We start from the raw sequence: 14,123 nt of genomic DNA on the forward strand, positions 1-14,123 counted from the left end.
GAGGCTCAGGTGGCCCTGCTGCTGATGAATGTTGGTTCAGCTGACCTGCCTGCCTCCTCCTTTATTCTGTATGGGTATTTGGTGTGCATGTATGTCTGTGTACCATGTGGGCTTCTGGTAAAGACCAAAAGTAGATGCTGGATACCCTGGAACTGGAGTTATAGATGATTAAGAATCCTATGGGTGCTGGATACCCTGGAACTGGAGTTATAGGTGGTTAAGAATCTTGTGGGTGTTGGATACCCTGGAACTGGAGTTAGAGATGGTTAAGAATCCTGTGTATGCTGGGAACCAGACCTCAGACCTTCGGAGGAGCCGCCAGTGCTCTTCACCACTGAATAATCTCGCCAGCTGTAGCCTTGGCTGACTTTAAAGATAAGTCAGGAGGAGAAGACTAGGCAAGAAGAGAAACTAAACATCAGTACCCGTGTGTTGTGCATGGAGGTCAGCTTCAGGTTCTTTAGTTGCTGTCCACCTTGTCTTTTGAGACGGGGTCTCTCACTGGAGTTTTCCAAGTGGGCTAAGTTGGTTGTTGATTAGGGGCAGCAAGATCCCTGGGGCAAGCTTGATCTTTGCCATTAGGATACCCGTTTCTTGTCGTTTCTTTGTGCACAACAACTGGACCTACTGCAACCAGCAGCAGGAGGAGCAACCGCAGCCCTCTCTGGGCTCTATCTAGCGTTTCTATAACCTTTCCAGAGTCTTTGGAATTCTAAACATCACACACTTGCAGAAACTATCTGCAGCTGGCAAAATCCTGCGCTTGCTAGAGCACGAGGCAAATCCTAGCTACTGTGGACAGTCTGAAGCAGCCCCATATCCTACACCTGGGATTAAAACAAAAGCATTCCTATAACTGTGCGTATGCCATGGTGTGCTTGTGGAGGTCAGAGGCATGTTGAGTTTTAATCTTCAGACAGGAAAAGAAACGAAACAAAGCCAGACAGGTTTGCTGGGTTAGCCCTGCATGCCTAGCCTGGTGCACTGATCTTTTGGCACAACACAGGCCAGGAGCTGCAAATCCAGAATCCCAAGAGGCTTTGAGCACCCAGAGATGTTGTTGTCAGGCAAGAAGGGAAATGCTAATTGGCCTCTGAGTGAGCAGGGCTGCTGCTGAGCTCCGTCCCTTGATAAATGTACTCCCCCTGGCAGTCTTGTTAATATTTAAAAATAAAGTGCCAAATCTATTACAGCCACTGTAATTTAATTTTTGCTGCATTTCTGAGTGATATGGTTGCCAGCGTGGTGTCAGTATGGGCTAGGTTTCAGCCGCCAACCTGTTCGTTCATCCCTTTACTTGCTTGTGTGTTTCCTTTATTATCTGTAACTGCTGTATGAGAATGACCTTGGAAAGGGTAACCATAACTCTGGCTTGGGAATGAGTAAGCTGAGTTTGGGAATGCCTACAGAGGTGATGTTGGCTGTCCTTCCTCCGATGCCTCTTTGCTTCCAAAGCAAATACTTTGTTGTAGTGATGTGTTGCTTTCTGAAAGACCAGGATGCAGCAGGGGCGTTGTCTGAGGCCATGGCCTTACAGAGCTGCTTATAGCGTGCTGTGATAGGCATTGGAGTGGCAAGGATGGAAGTGCTCAAGGCTCTCCCTTTGCACTCAGGCGTGTGGACCCGTGTGTGTGGACGAGATTCCGTGAGCTGGCTCTAAAGGTCTTGCTATAAAGCCAATGATGATCTTGAGCCCTCAATCTTCCTGCCTCCACTTGTGAACATGCAGGCATGCACCACAGGGCCTGCAGGCTTCATGGACTCTCTTCTAAGTCAGGCCAAACATGAGGACTTGGACCTAAGATTTATTTTACCTTTAATCATATATGTTTGTGTATGTCATGTGTGTGAGTGTACCCCTGGAGGCCGAGGTGTTAGAGTCTCTCGAGCTGGAGTTACAGGCCTTTGAGAGCCACCTGAAGTGAGTGCTGGGGATTGAGCTCCGGTCCTTCTGTAAGAATGATACATGCTCTGAACTCCTAAGCCATCTCTCCAGCCCAGTAAGTGGCATGGTAGATTTCTAAACCAAATAATGGCTTGGGGGCATGAGATAGTCACTGGATGCCTTAACTTCTTACATAGCCACCTGGGGCCTATGTATACCCCTGAATCATGATCCCTGATCATTTACAGGGATTTTAGTTTTAATATATTTTGACTTAGGTTTATTTGGCAATTTAGATGTATCCAAAATGAAACTTCTCCTGCAACTGTGTTTTGAGACAGCGTCTCACTGTGTGGACCTGGATGGCCAGGAACTCACAGAGATGGCTCTACCTCCCAAGTACTAGGATTAAAAGCAAGCACCAACTACATCCATCAACTATCAGCTTTGTCAGGCATGCATTCTTCTGCCATAGATCACAGGAGAGGAGTGCCACCCATCTCTGTCTTCTGTACGTTCTGCATTGCTGTCTGGGGCTGCAGACAAGCGTTAGCTGCAGCCTTTTGTGTAGACTGGAGGGAAGCCTCCACCTTCAGACTGCTCTGGAAAGCCTTGTGTATATGCCTCAGACTGGGTAGGTTTAGTGCTTTCTCTGTATCGTCAGCTACTCTGATAGAAACTTGGCTCTGATCTCAAATGTTTGGCAAGTTGGGTGCTAATATAAACTGGGATGATGCCTTCTTAGAAACTGAAGTTCTCAAAGAATGGATAACCCCATTAATCTATTAGGATCTTCCAGGCTAACAGTAATCCGATTATAGTATCATCCTCACTAGACACAAAGAGGGATGATGGCCTTCTGAAAGAGGGTCAGCGCAGAAGCTGAGTCAGAGAGGACATTTGGAACCTTAATGGAAAGCTAATGCAGGAAGATGCAAGTTTAAGGCCAGCCTGGGTTGCGGGGTGGTGGTGGTAGTGGTGGTGGAGGGTGGAGTATCACCTAAAAGAAATTTGACTTGGTCTGTATGCCAAAGAGTGGAAAATTGGTCAAGTTTGACACAGAAGTCTTTATTATTACAACAGCTTTCCATAGGGTTGGGAAAATGTTTTATTGGAACAAAGAAAGAAAATAAATAATTGAAAAACAAAAACAAGAAAAACAAAACAAAACAAACCCAACTCTCTTAATAGCCAGGTGCCACATTCCTTTAATCCCCACAATCAAGACAAAGACAGAGAGAGCTCTGTGAGTTTGAGGCTAGCCTGGTTTATATAGAGAGTTCCAGGCATTCTAGGACTCCATAGTGCGACCCTGCCCAAGAAAGGAAGGAAAGGAAAAGAAAGGGGAGGGAAGGAAAGATGGATGGATGGATGATGGATGGATGATGGATGGATGATGGATGGATGATGGATGGATGGATTTCCTTATATCTCCTTTGCTTTCTGTTCTTGCTACTGAATCTGTAAAGGTTCTGTGCCCTGGTACAGCAGAGAGACCAGCATACTGCAGAGTGCCTTTGATTCCGAACTCTGGCTACTCTTCTCATTTGTAGAAGTTGCTTTTTAATTTTTTTTTTTAAAATTTTTATTTATTTATTATATGTAAGTATTCTGTAGCTGTCTTCAGACACCCACAAGAGGGCATCAGATCCCATTATAGATGGTTGTGAGCCACCATGTGGTTGCTGGGATTTGAACTCATGACCTCTGGAGGAGCAGTCAGTGCTCTTAACCACTGAGCCATCTCACCAGCCCCGCTTTTTAATTTTTTAATTACATTTGTCGTTTTGTTTGTATGTTCATGTATCTGTGGATGTGTGACTACCAGGGCACATATATGGAAGTCATGTGGGTCCCAGAGATCCAGCTCAGGTAACAGGGTGGCAACAAACAGTCTTACACACTAAGCCATCTCATCCGCCCCATGCATCTGTTTAAGCTGTTCAGGGTAAGTATGCTGGGCTGCCGTGTGACTTCAGCCCAGACCTCTCTGTGCCTGCATCCATTTCCCTTAGGAGGAAGTTTTGTTTTTTGTTCTTTTAAGACAGGGTCCCACATAGTCCAGGCTAGCCTCAAACTTGATATGTAGCCTTTCCTTTCTGGTACATCTCAAGTGCCAAGGTTATATGTGTGCTCTCACACCACACAAAGCCAGAAGACCACCCCTGTCTGCCATTTGTGTGGTGTAGGTATGGCTCTCCAGAGAGGGTGCTGCAGCCTTTGTCAGTACTGAGTTACAATTTATATAGATCTGGTTCTGGAAAGCTCTCTCTTCTGGGCTTGAAGACAAGGAGGAGGACTTGAGAATGTGGCATCCCTTGTTGGCTTTTGTAAAGCTGAGGTTGTTCAGGTATGGCAGTAGCAGGTGCCCATGGCAGCACATGTGCTGTGTGGCAGGCTGCAGCTTAAGGGCAAGATGCCTCTTGATGAAGCAGGCAGAGTCATGGTAGGCATGTCAACTGGGAAGACCAGAGATAGGAGTGGGCAGTTCAGCCGTGGGATGGAAGGGCATCAGGAAAGGCAAGAACAGGCAGCAGCAGAAACCTGCTATCACAGGACAGAACAAGGCTGTAGTTAGAGAGAGAGAGAGGCTGGGATGAGAGACCAGACACATAGCTTTGCAGGTGGTTGCACCTCCCTCAGTATCTTTTTCTATTTCACTACCCAGTCCAGAGCACAGTGGGTGCTGGTCAACACATGTGTGATGCTAACAGTATCTCAGGGCTGTGTGCAGTTTCTTCTGGCCCAGGGTTCCCCTTGGGCATGTAGTGTCACACTTGAACGTCTTTGCTGAACTGTCTGTGGGCGTGTGCCTGGTGTGGGGACTTGTGAGGGTTGGTCAGTGTCGTGCTGCTCAGAATTAAACAGTCTTTGTTGCAGTTAGAACTTATATTCCTACCTATATCAATATGCAGAGAACTTGTTGTCATAAGCAGCGTCAGTCAGAGTGGGAACTGACTGACCAGGCTGTCCTGAGCCGCCCAGTGAGCGTTGTTTAGATATGTTCACGTCAAATCGAGTGCCGTTTAATACAAGACTGGCAAGTTTGTAGGATTGTTTTCAAGACACTGCATGGCTGTTGATTGTACCACTTTATTTTATTTTTTAAATATTTCTCTATTTTTTTTTATGTTTATGAGTACACTGTCGCTGTCTTCAGACACAACAGAAGAGGGCATCAGATCCCATTACAGATGGTTGTAAGCCACCATGTGGTTGCTCAGAATTGAACTCAGGACCTCTGGAAGAACAGTCAGTGCTCTTAGCCACTGAGCCATCTCTCCAGCCTATTTATTTATTTATTTATTTATTTATTTATTTATTTATTTTGGTTTTTCGAGACAGGGTTTCTCTGTGGAGCCCTGGCAGTCCTGGAACTCACTCTGTAGACCAGGCTGGCCTCGAACTCAGAAATCTGCCTGTCTCTGCCTCCCAAGTGCTGGGATTAAAGGCGTGTGCCACCACTGCCCGGCTATTTTATTTTTTAATGTTTGGAAATAATTTGACTGCAAACAACTTGTGATGGACTGACTGAGTGGTTTTTGTGTCTGGGATCTGAAGGCCTTGGAAAGCAAAAGGCAGTTTCTCTCCGAGTGAGCCTGCAGTGAAAGCCTTTGTTTGTCCTTTTTCCTGTGTGATTCCACCTCCCGTCTCCGTAAACACCTTCCTTTGCTTCAGAGCATTAAAGGCTGTGATAATTCATGTGTGCACATTCTGCAGCTGACGGTCTCCTTACGTTTTAGAGGAAGGACATGTAGCTGTTTTTTTTTTCCTTTCTAAAAGCCAGTCTTTCTTGGTTTGTTTGTTTACCTGTTTTTGATATGAGGTCTCACTGTGTAGCCTTGACTAGCCTTCCTCTGCCTCCTGAGAGCTGGGATTAAAGGTATGGATTACCAGGACTGGCTTTAAAACAAACAAAAACAAAACAAACCAGGGTCTCATGTAGCCCAGGCTAGCTCAAACACTTACTAAAGATGAGGATGACCTTGAATTCCCAATCCTCTGGATTCGAGTCTCTGCTGAGATTACAGACATGAGACACCACAGTTACTTTTTATAGCTTTTTTTTGGGGGGGGGGGGTCGGGGAGGTGGGGGGCTGGAGAGAGGGCTCAGCAGTTAAGAGCACTGACTCCTCTTTCAGAGGATCCAAGTTCAATTCGCAGCAGCCACATGGTAGCTCACAGCTGTCTGTAATGGGATCTGATGCCCTCTTCTGTTGTGTCTGAAGACTGAGGACAGCTACAGTATACTCTTATACGTAACACAAATAAGTAATTCTTGTTTTAAAAAAGATTTATTTATGTGTGAATATCCATGTGTTTGAGAATTTCTCCCTCCACCACCCTCCATCCCTCTGAGACAGGGTCTCACTATGTGAGACCTGGCTGTCCTGGAACTCACTGTGTAGACCAGGCTGTCCTCAGATTCACAGAGATCCACCTGATTCTAGCTCCCAAGTGCTGGGATTAAAGGCATATGCCACTTTGCCCAGCTAAATGTCTGTATGAGTGCATGTATGCTTGTATGTGCCCCATGTCCGCCTGTGTCACATGTCACGGAGCATCATCTTCTGTCACTTTTCCCCTATGCCTTTGAAGCAGATTCTTTTCCAGGGACCTAGGGCTTGAGTTTCCTCAGCTAGACTCACAGTCAGCAAGGCCTGGGAATCCATCCCCCTGTCTCCCCACCCTGGAGCTGGGGTGTCAGGTTCACTGCATGGGTGCAGGGATCTGAATTCTGGATCTCATGACTGTTCAGTAAGCACTAACTGCTGAGTCATCTCTCTAGCTTTATAGCTTCTGTTTAAAAAGAAACTGTGTCATAACTTCTCTCTCTGCGCTGTCTCGGTGTGCGCAGTGAGTAGATTTGAAATGTTTAAGTCAGTGACTCTCATTCTAGCACCAAAGTTTTCAGGCTTTATAGATCTCTGAAGGTGCTCAGAATGGCTCCTGCCATGTTGTGTTGGTGCTCAGCACTGAGGAATACTGGGAATCAGTTGGGCATGTGACCCTGGCAGTAAAAAGATCATATCAGAGAATGACACGAGAACGGTTTGGGGCATTTGGGAGACCTGGACTCCAGAGAGAGCCCTGTGGTGAAGTCTGGCTTTGCAAGGTCAGATGACTTAGGCAGACCTCTGTTTCTGCTTCTGTGACTCAAAGGCAGCAAACGGCCTGCAACAATGATCTCCGAAGTTACACACACAGCCCTTAGAAAACACACTGGGGCAGCAGGAAGCAGGAAGGACATTGACTCCATAGGAAGCCATGGAGAAGCAGAATCAATGTTTATTCTTCCCTGACAACCGGGACTCTGTAATCTCTGGTGGTTAGGTTGGGATTCAGTTATTCAGAAACATAGCTGGTGTCAGTCATAGAAGTCAGTGCTCTCAGAAGGTATTCCAGCACACTGCTGTCACATTACTGTCTTCTGACGCATGCACTTTGGTCCTCTGTGTTACCCATGTGACAGAGATATCACCACTGGTGCCTTCCAGAGTGTAGGTCTTGGAGATTAAACAAGTTGTCAGGTGTTTATCCATCACACAGACCAAGACTGAGCCTTACTGCTGTGTAGACCAGGTTGAACTGGGGACCATCTTCCTGCTTCTGCAGGGATGGATGGCCAGAAACTCACTGTGTAGTGCAGGCTGGCCTCTTCCTGCCTTTGAAGGGCAGCTTTGCAGGAAGGAGCAAGTCCCTAGGGTTGGCTTTGGATAGAACCTTGATGATTAGGATAGGGGTGGGGATTTATTTGTTTGAGTATTTGTTAGTTGGCCCACTTGAAGTCTAGTCCTGGACACTTTCTTCAAGGTCATGCCTTTCAGAGTGGTACTTAACATCTGAGTGTCGTGCAGACAGCTGCCCACTGTGCTGTGCCTTGCTTTCTAGGCACACTAACTAGTGCACAGGTCTACAACAAATACTCCTAGGTGTATTTACTCCTGATGTTTCTTTTCCTCTTGGGTTCATTATGTCCCATTATTTTCCTTTCAATCTGGTAGTTTTGTGAGGGATTTTTTTTTCTGTGTGTGTAAGAGAAAATTGCAGGTCGATTAGAACCCAGAGGAAAGAGGAATGCTAGCTCTGAGTAAGCCACAGCTGCGTGGCAAAGTTTGTCTTATCTGTGTCATGGTTATGAGATTCCTCAGTGTAGGCATGGGGCAGGGTAATAATCACAGTGTCACTCCTCAGCAAGGCTGATTGGTGCTAAGTGTCGCTTTAGCGGCCCACACAGGACAGTGGCATTCCTGAACTGGTGCCTGCTCTGTGCTATCTCAGCCTCCCAAACCCATGCTTTCTCCTGTTTCCACAAGAGAAGGCTGAAGTCCGTGGGAGGCATTTGCTGACTCCACTGAGCACCTCACAGTTGGATATCAAGCTAAAATTGGCTTTTAACTGCAGTTGAACCAGTGCTGAGCAGGACCATGGTGGGGGGTTGGGGGAGCGGTGCTTGCCAGCGTGAAGCCCACTGTGATGTCCCAGAGCTCAAGGTTTGTACCTACCAGATTCTGTCTGCAGTAACTAACCACATGGCCAATGCTCCAGAAGTAATTTGAAACAAAACATGTTCACTCTTATGAAAAAAGGGTCAAGACCGCATCTTCTCATAAAGGCAGAGTTCTGAGCAGAGGTTTAGACTGGAGGTCATGTGTCTGCTTGGACATTAGCTTGTGTGACTAAGTGTAGTAATGACTTTCTAGGGATGCCCATAAGCTTCTGTATACAGGTCATCTCAGTGACTTGTGCATGTAACAGAAGGGTGGACACTTGTAGGGTCCTATACAGTCTGTCACTGCTAGTCACTTTGTGTGTGTGACAGAAGGGCACTTAGCAGCTTCTCTAATAAGATTAAGGGGATTTTGCCTCTAGCAAGCTTAGTAAGAATTAATAACATGCTGTGGCTGCTCTTTACAAATATTTAGCAGATCTCTATGACGTTAGCCAAGGAATGGTAGGTTTATTACCAGAAATACCCCAAACAGATTTTTTCTCTAGCCAGTTCTGCAGAGAATCTGTTGATGTTGCTGGTGACATGTCAGGGCTGGATGCTGGCTTGGGGACTAGCAGGAGCCTTGAGCTGTCTGCTGTCTGTCTGACAGGGGCTTCAGTTGGCAGTTTTGGGGAAGCAGATGAGCAGCTTGCTGTCTGCACCTGGACTCTGTCAGCATGAGCACCAGTGTTGTCATTGTGGACAGCTGGGTCTGCCCTCAGCACAGCCAGGTTGGAGGCTAAGTCACCGTAGGAGGTCCACGTGTGGAAGTGGGGTTGTCTGGAGTGGCTGGGAAAGTTGAGTAAGAAATAGTGTTGAATGTCACTGGGGAACATTTTGGACTCAGTCCAAAATGGAGTTTTCTTTGCAGATGGCAATGTCTTACAGATTGCCTGTGTTCTTGGAAATCATTCTTTCTGGATGGTGTTTGTTAGATGGTACTAATCTCAGACAGGCCGAGTCTGGATCTGTGACTATTTCTCTTTGTTTGGCAACATTTGCCTTCTTGTTCTTTTATTTTTTTTTTTCAGGATTGGGCATGTTCTTGTGGTTAAACAGAAAAGCATTAGTGAGGTGTGTGTGTGTGTACATGAATTTCTTAGTCAAGTGACAAGACTCATTCAGGAGACAGCATTCATAACTATTACTATAACAGGTTGCAAAACAATTTAAAATTTTAATTAGATTTATTACTTATGAGGGTTGGAAGTTCTTAAGAGTCGGGTCTTCTACAACCTGAATCCCAGGCATCAAACTCAGGTGGTCAAGATTGACCAAAGCACCTTTATCCAGTGTGTCATCTTGGCCCCAAAGCCAGGCCTTTAAGAGGCCCTGAACTGCAGAGGAGCCCACAGTCAGCTGAGCCCCGACCAACGAGCACACACACATCCACTTCTCTCGCTCCTAGCTGCTTCACACTCTGACCTCCTCAAGGCGATGGACTATAAGCAGGGCTTGGAAGCAGAGCGAAGCCTTTCTTCCCTAGTTGGGTTTTTAAATTTTTTTTAATCAGGGCAGTTTTTATCACAACAGCAGAAACATGGCTGGGACCACAAGGGAAGGCTGGCATTGGCTTTCTCAGGAACTCTGTGCTGATGGAGTTTGAAGGTTCCTAGAGATTTATATGTCAGAGAGGAGACCACTGTGGATCAGTTGTAGCTGCAGTGAAGCAGATGTGTACGGCTAAGTCTAGCACACTCCATCTAGTTTTGTGTAGGACAGCAACACTGACGGTCTAGTCTAGTCTAGTTCATTCTAGTCACCGCTTCATGTAAGGCGTAGAACTCCTCTGTGACAGCACAGCAGCAATGTGTTCCTATAAAAGAAAAAAACAATTGTAGTTGGGGAAAGTGACACACACCTAAAATTTTAGCGTTAGGGCTGAGGCTGGAGGTTTGTGAATTCAAGGCCAGCCTGAACTCACAGCTCATGGTCAGCCTGGGTTCTTTAGGGAGACCCTGTCTCAAAAGAACCAAAGCAGGGCTCGGGAGATGCTCCCTGGATAAAGCACTCTGTGGCAAGCATGAGGATCTCAGTTTGGCACCCACATAAAGACTAGTGTGGTTGGTATGGTCCTGTAATTCCAGCACTCAGCTGGCAGAGACGAGGATTGATCTCCCAAAGCTCACTGGCTGGCCAGCCTACACAACTAGCTGCTGAGCACCAGATTCAGGTAGAGACCTTGTCCTTAAGACCAAGGTGGCAAGAGATGGGAGATGAAGACATGATGCTGGCCTCCACAGACGCACTACTTACCCCTACAAATCCAAACAAAAAGCTCTGAGGGGTAGAGCCAGCAGGGAGCAGTGGGTTAACATACCTCCTCACTGCTGAGGGTGCTCAGACGTCACTGCAGAGTGGATGGAGTTCTCAATTCCTTCAATCCTTAGGAAGATTTGTTTTGTTGTTTTTTGTTGTTTGTTTGTTTGTTTGTTTTTCGAGACAGAGTTTCTCTATGTAGTTCTGGCTGCCCTGAAACTCACTCTGTAGACCAGGCTGGCCTTGAACTCAGAAATCCGCCTGCCTCTGCCTCCCAAGTGCTGGGATTAAAGGCATGCACCACCACCGCCCAGCAAAATATTTTTGTTTGGTTGGTTTTGGTTTTTCAAGACAAGGTTTCTCCGTGTACCCCTGGCTGTCCTGGAGCTCACTCTGTAGACCAGGCTGGCCTCGAACTCAGAAATCCACCCACCTCTGCCTCCCAAATGCTGGGATTAAAGGCGTGTGCCACCACTGCCCAGCCCCTTAGGAAGATTAAGAGAGACAAAGAAGGGACAATAAATGTGCCCCTTGTAGCACTGAGTCTCCAGGTGTGCCCTTGGGCTAGCCACATTGGTGTCATCTATGAGCTTGATACAACTTTTGGATCCAACCCTGACTGCCCTAGTTCTAGTGCCTGGGAGCAGATGCAACAACCTGGCTTTCTGAGCCCTCTTTGGGGATGGCTGTGCCAGGAGAGTCCCTCTGTTGATAGAGCCTTTGCAGTACATGGGGTGGGAGGATTGTCTGCAGTGCCCAGGTATGCTGCACCTTCTGTAAACACGTGTCTAGGGAAAGTGCTTCCAAAGAGCCTGAGTTCCATCCATAGCGCCCACGTGAAAATGCCAAGTGTGAGGCCTTGTGCTTGAACCCCCAGCCCCAGGCAGTGGAGGCTTACTGGCTTTGCCACTCACCAGTCGGCCAGGCCTGCTTCATGCAGGCCAAGAGAAGGCCTGTTTGAAAGAAGGCCAGCACTGAAGCTCCGCCCTCTTGTAGCTGTCACAGACCTGTGCATACACACACCCCTCCCCCTGCCCCATCCATTGAAACAACTGCTTGTTTTTAAGATGATTTCCAACAGCTGGTGTAACAGTCTGTTGGAAATGAGACTGGGTTATGTGAACATAGGAAAATGCCACAAAAGCAAGTGAGATCTCATAGAAGTTTAAGTCTTGTGTTTAATGGATGAACTGTGGCATGCCCTCCTGCTGTGACCCTGCACTGCACTGCAAGGTGATAGAAAAGGAGATGTCGGTCTTGTGCACGAGCTTCTTAAAGATTCTGACATTCTCCAGCCACTGGAGAACAAGCCCTGTATCTGTTCTGTTCTTGGAGGGTGGGGATGAATGTATGCGTCTTCCAGCACAGAGCCCTATTGCATCCTGTGGCCTCAGCGCTGAAGCTGTTCTCAGTGTGGACCAGTCTGGTGCTGAGTGCCTGGGGTCTCTACACTGAGCTGCTTTGTCCATGCCATTCCCACTGCCAGTGTAGCATCAGACTCTGGCTGTTATGTGTGGGGCGCGGGGATAATAACAATGCGTGTCAATTGGATACAGCTTGTTAAGCCAGAATTGGCAGCCCAAGGCCGTGTGTGCTGAGCACGGAGGAGTGCCAAGACAGTAAACCCTGTACAATAGCCTGAGGCCATGTTGGAGGGCAGCCAAGTGTTAAAGATTCCACCTCAGACACTACCAGGGAAGACTTGTAGGCCAGTCCTGTCCCTGTAACAGAGATGAGTCACGTGGAGTAGCTGTCCAGGAAAGAGGATATTACTCAGGGTGTGGCTGCTCCTGTAAACCTGAATGAGCTGCTGCACCAGCTCACCCAGGGGGTGACTGCCCATTTACTACAGGACATCTGAGTTTACTCACACTAGCTCACCCAGAGGGTGACTGCCCATTTACCACAGTTTACTCAGGTTACCTGAGGAGCACTCAGCCTGTGCGTGCCTTACTGCCTTGGGTGTTGGTGGACAGGCAGGGCGCTTTACTCCATCATTCTACACCTCAGGGCTGGGGTGGGGATGGAGGGTGAGAATGGAAGGGGTGGGGGAGAGTAGCCTGTAGCTTCATTCCGAGTGACGAGCAAGTTTAAAGTGGATGTGTGCTGAGAGCAAGCAGAGACCGTTGGAAGTGTTTCCATTGGTCTGTAAAGGTTGTTCTGATTGGCACTGTGCTTGAAGGCACTGTGGATGTTTGCAGATCAGGTGGGACATAACTGCAGTGTATGCTTTCCTATACCTGCTTGAGGCTGATTGAAATTCCTTTGAGCCCTACTGGCTACCCAAGAATCATGAGGATCCTGAATCCTTGGTGAAGAACAGGGATGAGATGTGGAAGGCTTTAAAGGTTCAGAGGGAGAGAAAGCTCCAGCGCTGTGTGATAGACGCTTCTACCTGTGCTTGTTAGTCACTTCTCTTCCACCTCCTTTTCCACAGTGAACACCTACCTCTTCATGGTGCAGGCTCAGAGCATCCTGCTGCGGGACAACGTGAGGACCATCGGTGCCCAGGTCTATGAGCAGGTGGTCCGCAGCGCCTATGCCAAGAGGAACAGCAGCCTGAATGACTCCGGTAAGCTAGAGATGAGGGCCTTAAGAAGTCTGCTCCCAAGAGAGGCAGGGAGGGCTTGGGAATTATCCCCACAAGAATGTGTTGAAAGACAGGCTAGTCTAGAGGTCCTCCCCGCTCTGTTCAGGGTGTGTGAAGTGACTAAAAGGCTGCATTTGCTTTCTTTCTTTTTGTTGTATTTGATTTGGTTTTCAAGGCAGGGTTTCTCTGTGTAGCCCTGGCTGTCCTGAAATTTGCTCTGTAGACCAGGGCTGGCCTCAAACTCAGATCTGCCTGCCTCTGCCTCCTGAGTGCTGGGATTTTTATTCTGAACTCAACGTTATCTTTTAAAATATGGCTCATTTTGTTTTCGAGACAATGTCCCCTTATATAGACCAGACATGGCTTCAAACTCACAGAAATCCACCTGCCTCTGTTTCCCAAGTGCTAGGATTAAAGGTATTCACCATTACACCCAGCTATCGCAGGGGCATTTGGGGGACCTGTTGTTCCCCACAAAAGGTTTAACAATAAAAGTGCAGATGTTTGTATAGTATGAGCCCATTGCCTTTTGCTGTGGCAGACTCAGCTGTAGTCTAGCTTGGCTGCGCAGTGTTGCGGCTGCTGCCGTCCTACCATGTTGTTGCTCTGTCTCTCTGTCTTCCTTCTCCTTTCCTGTCCTTGAGTCTCTCCCCTCTGGCCTGGTCCATCTGCCCAGCCTTCCTCCCTGCCTCGGCCCCAGCCCAGCCACCAGCTCTTTATTCTCCAAAAAGCCACATTCTAGTCTAAACCAGTCATCAGGACAATGCCCAACGCATCTCCTTGGGTTGCATTTTGACCTTGAGGGCTGAGTGACCTTCAGTAGCTGGCTTTTTTTTAATTTTTAAAGACCTATCTATCTATCTATCTATCTATCTATCTATCTATCTATCTATCTA

The 14,123-nt window shown here is 47.4% G+C and overlaps 1 protein-coding gene across 2 annotated transcripts in view; it reads left to right on the top strand.

Annotated features, from left to right (window-relative positions):
• Window positions 1-14,123, top strand: part of B4galt5 (beta-1,4-galactosyltransferase 5) — a 48,767-nt gene that overhangs the window by 24,076 nt on the left and 10,568 nt on the right. For both annotated transcript variants that reach the window (XM_028769757.1, XM_028769758.1), the window contains exon 2: window positions 13,075-13,209. In XM_028769757.1, the coding sequence (XP_028625590.1) occupies window positions 13,075-13,209 (135 nt within the window). The remainder of the gene's footprint in view (window positions 1-13,074; window positions 13,210-14,123) is intronic.

The sequence above is a fragment of the Grammomys surdaster genome, unplaced genomic scaffold (genome assembly GCF_004785775.1).
Source record: "Grammomys surdaster isolate TR1022 unplaced genomic scaffold, NIH_TR_1.0 193, whole genome shotgun sequence".
Lineage (NCBI taxonomy): Eukaryota > Metazoa > Chordata > Mammalia > Rodentia > Muridae > Grammomys > Grammomys surdaster.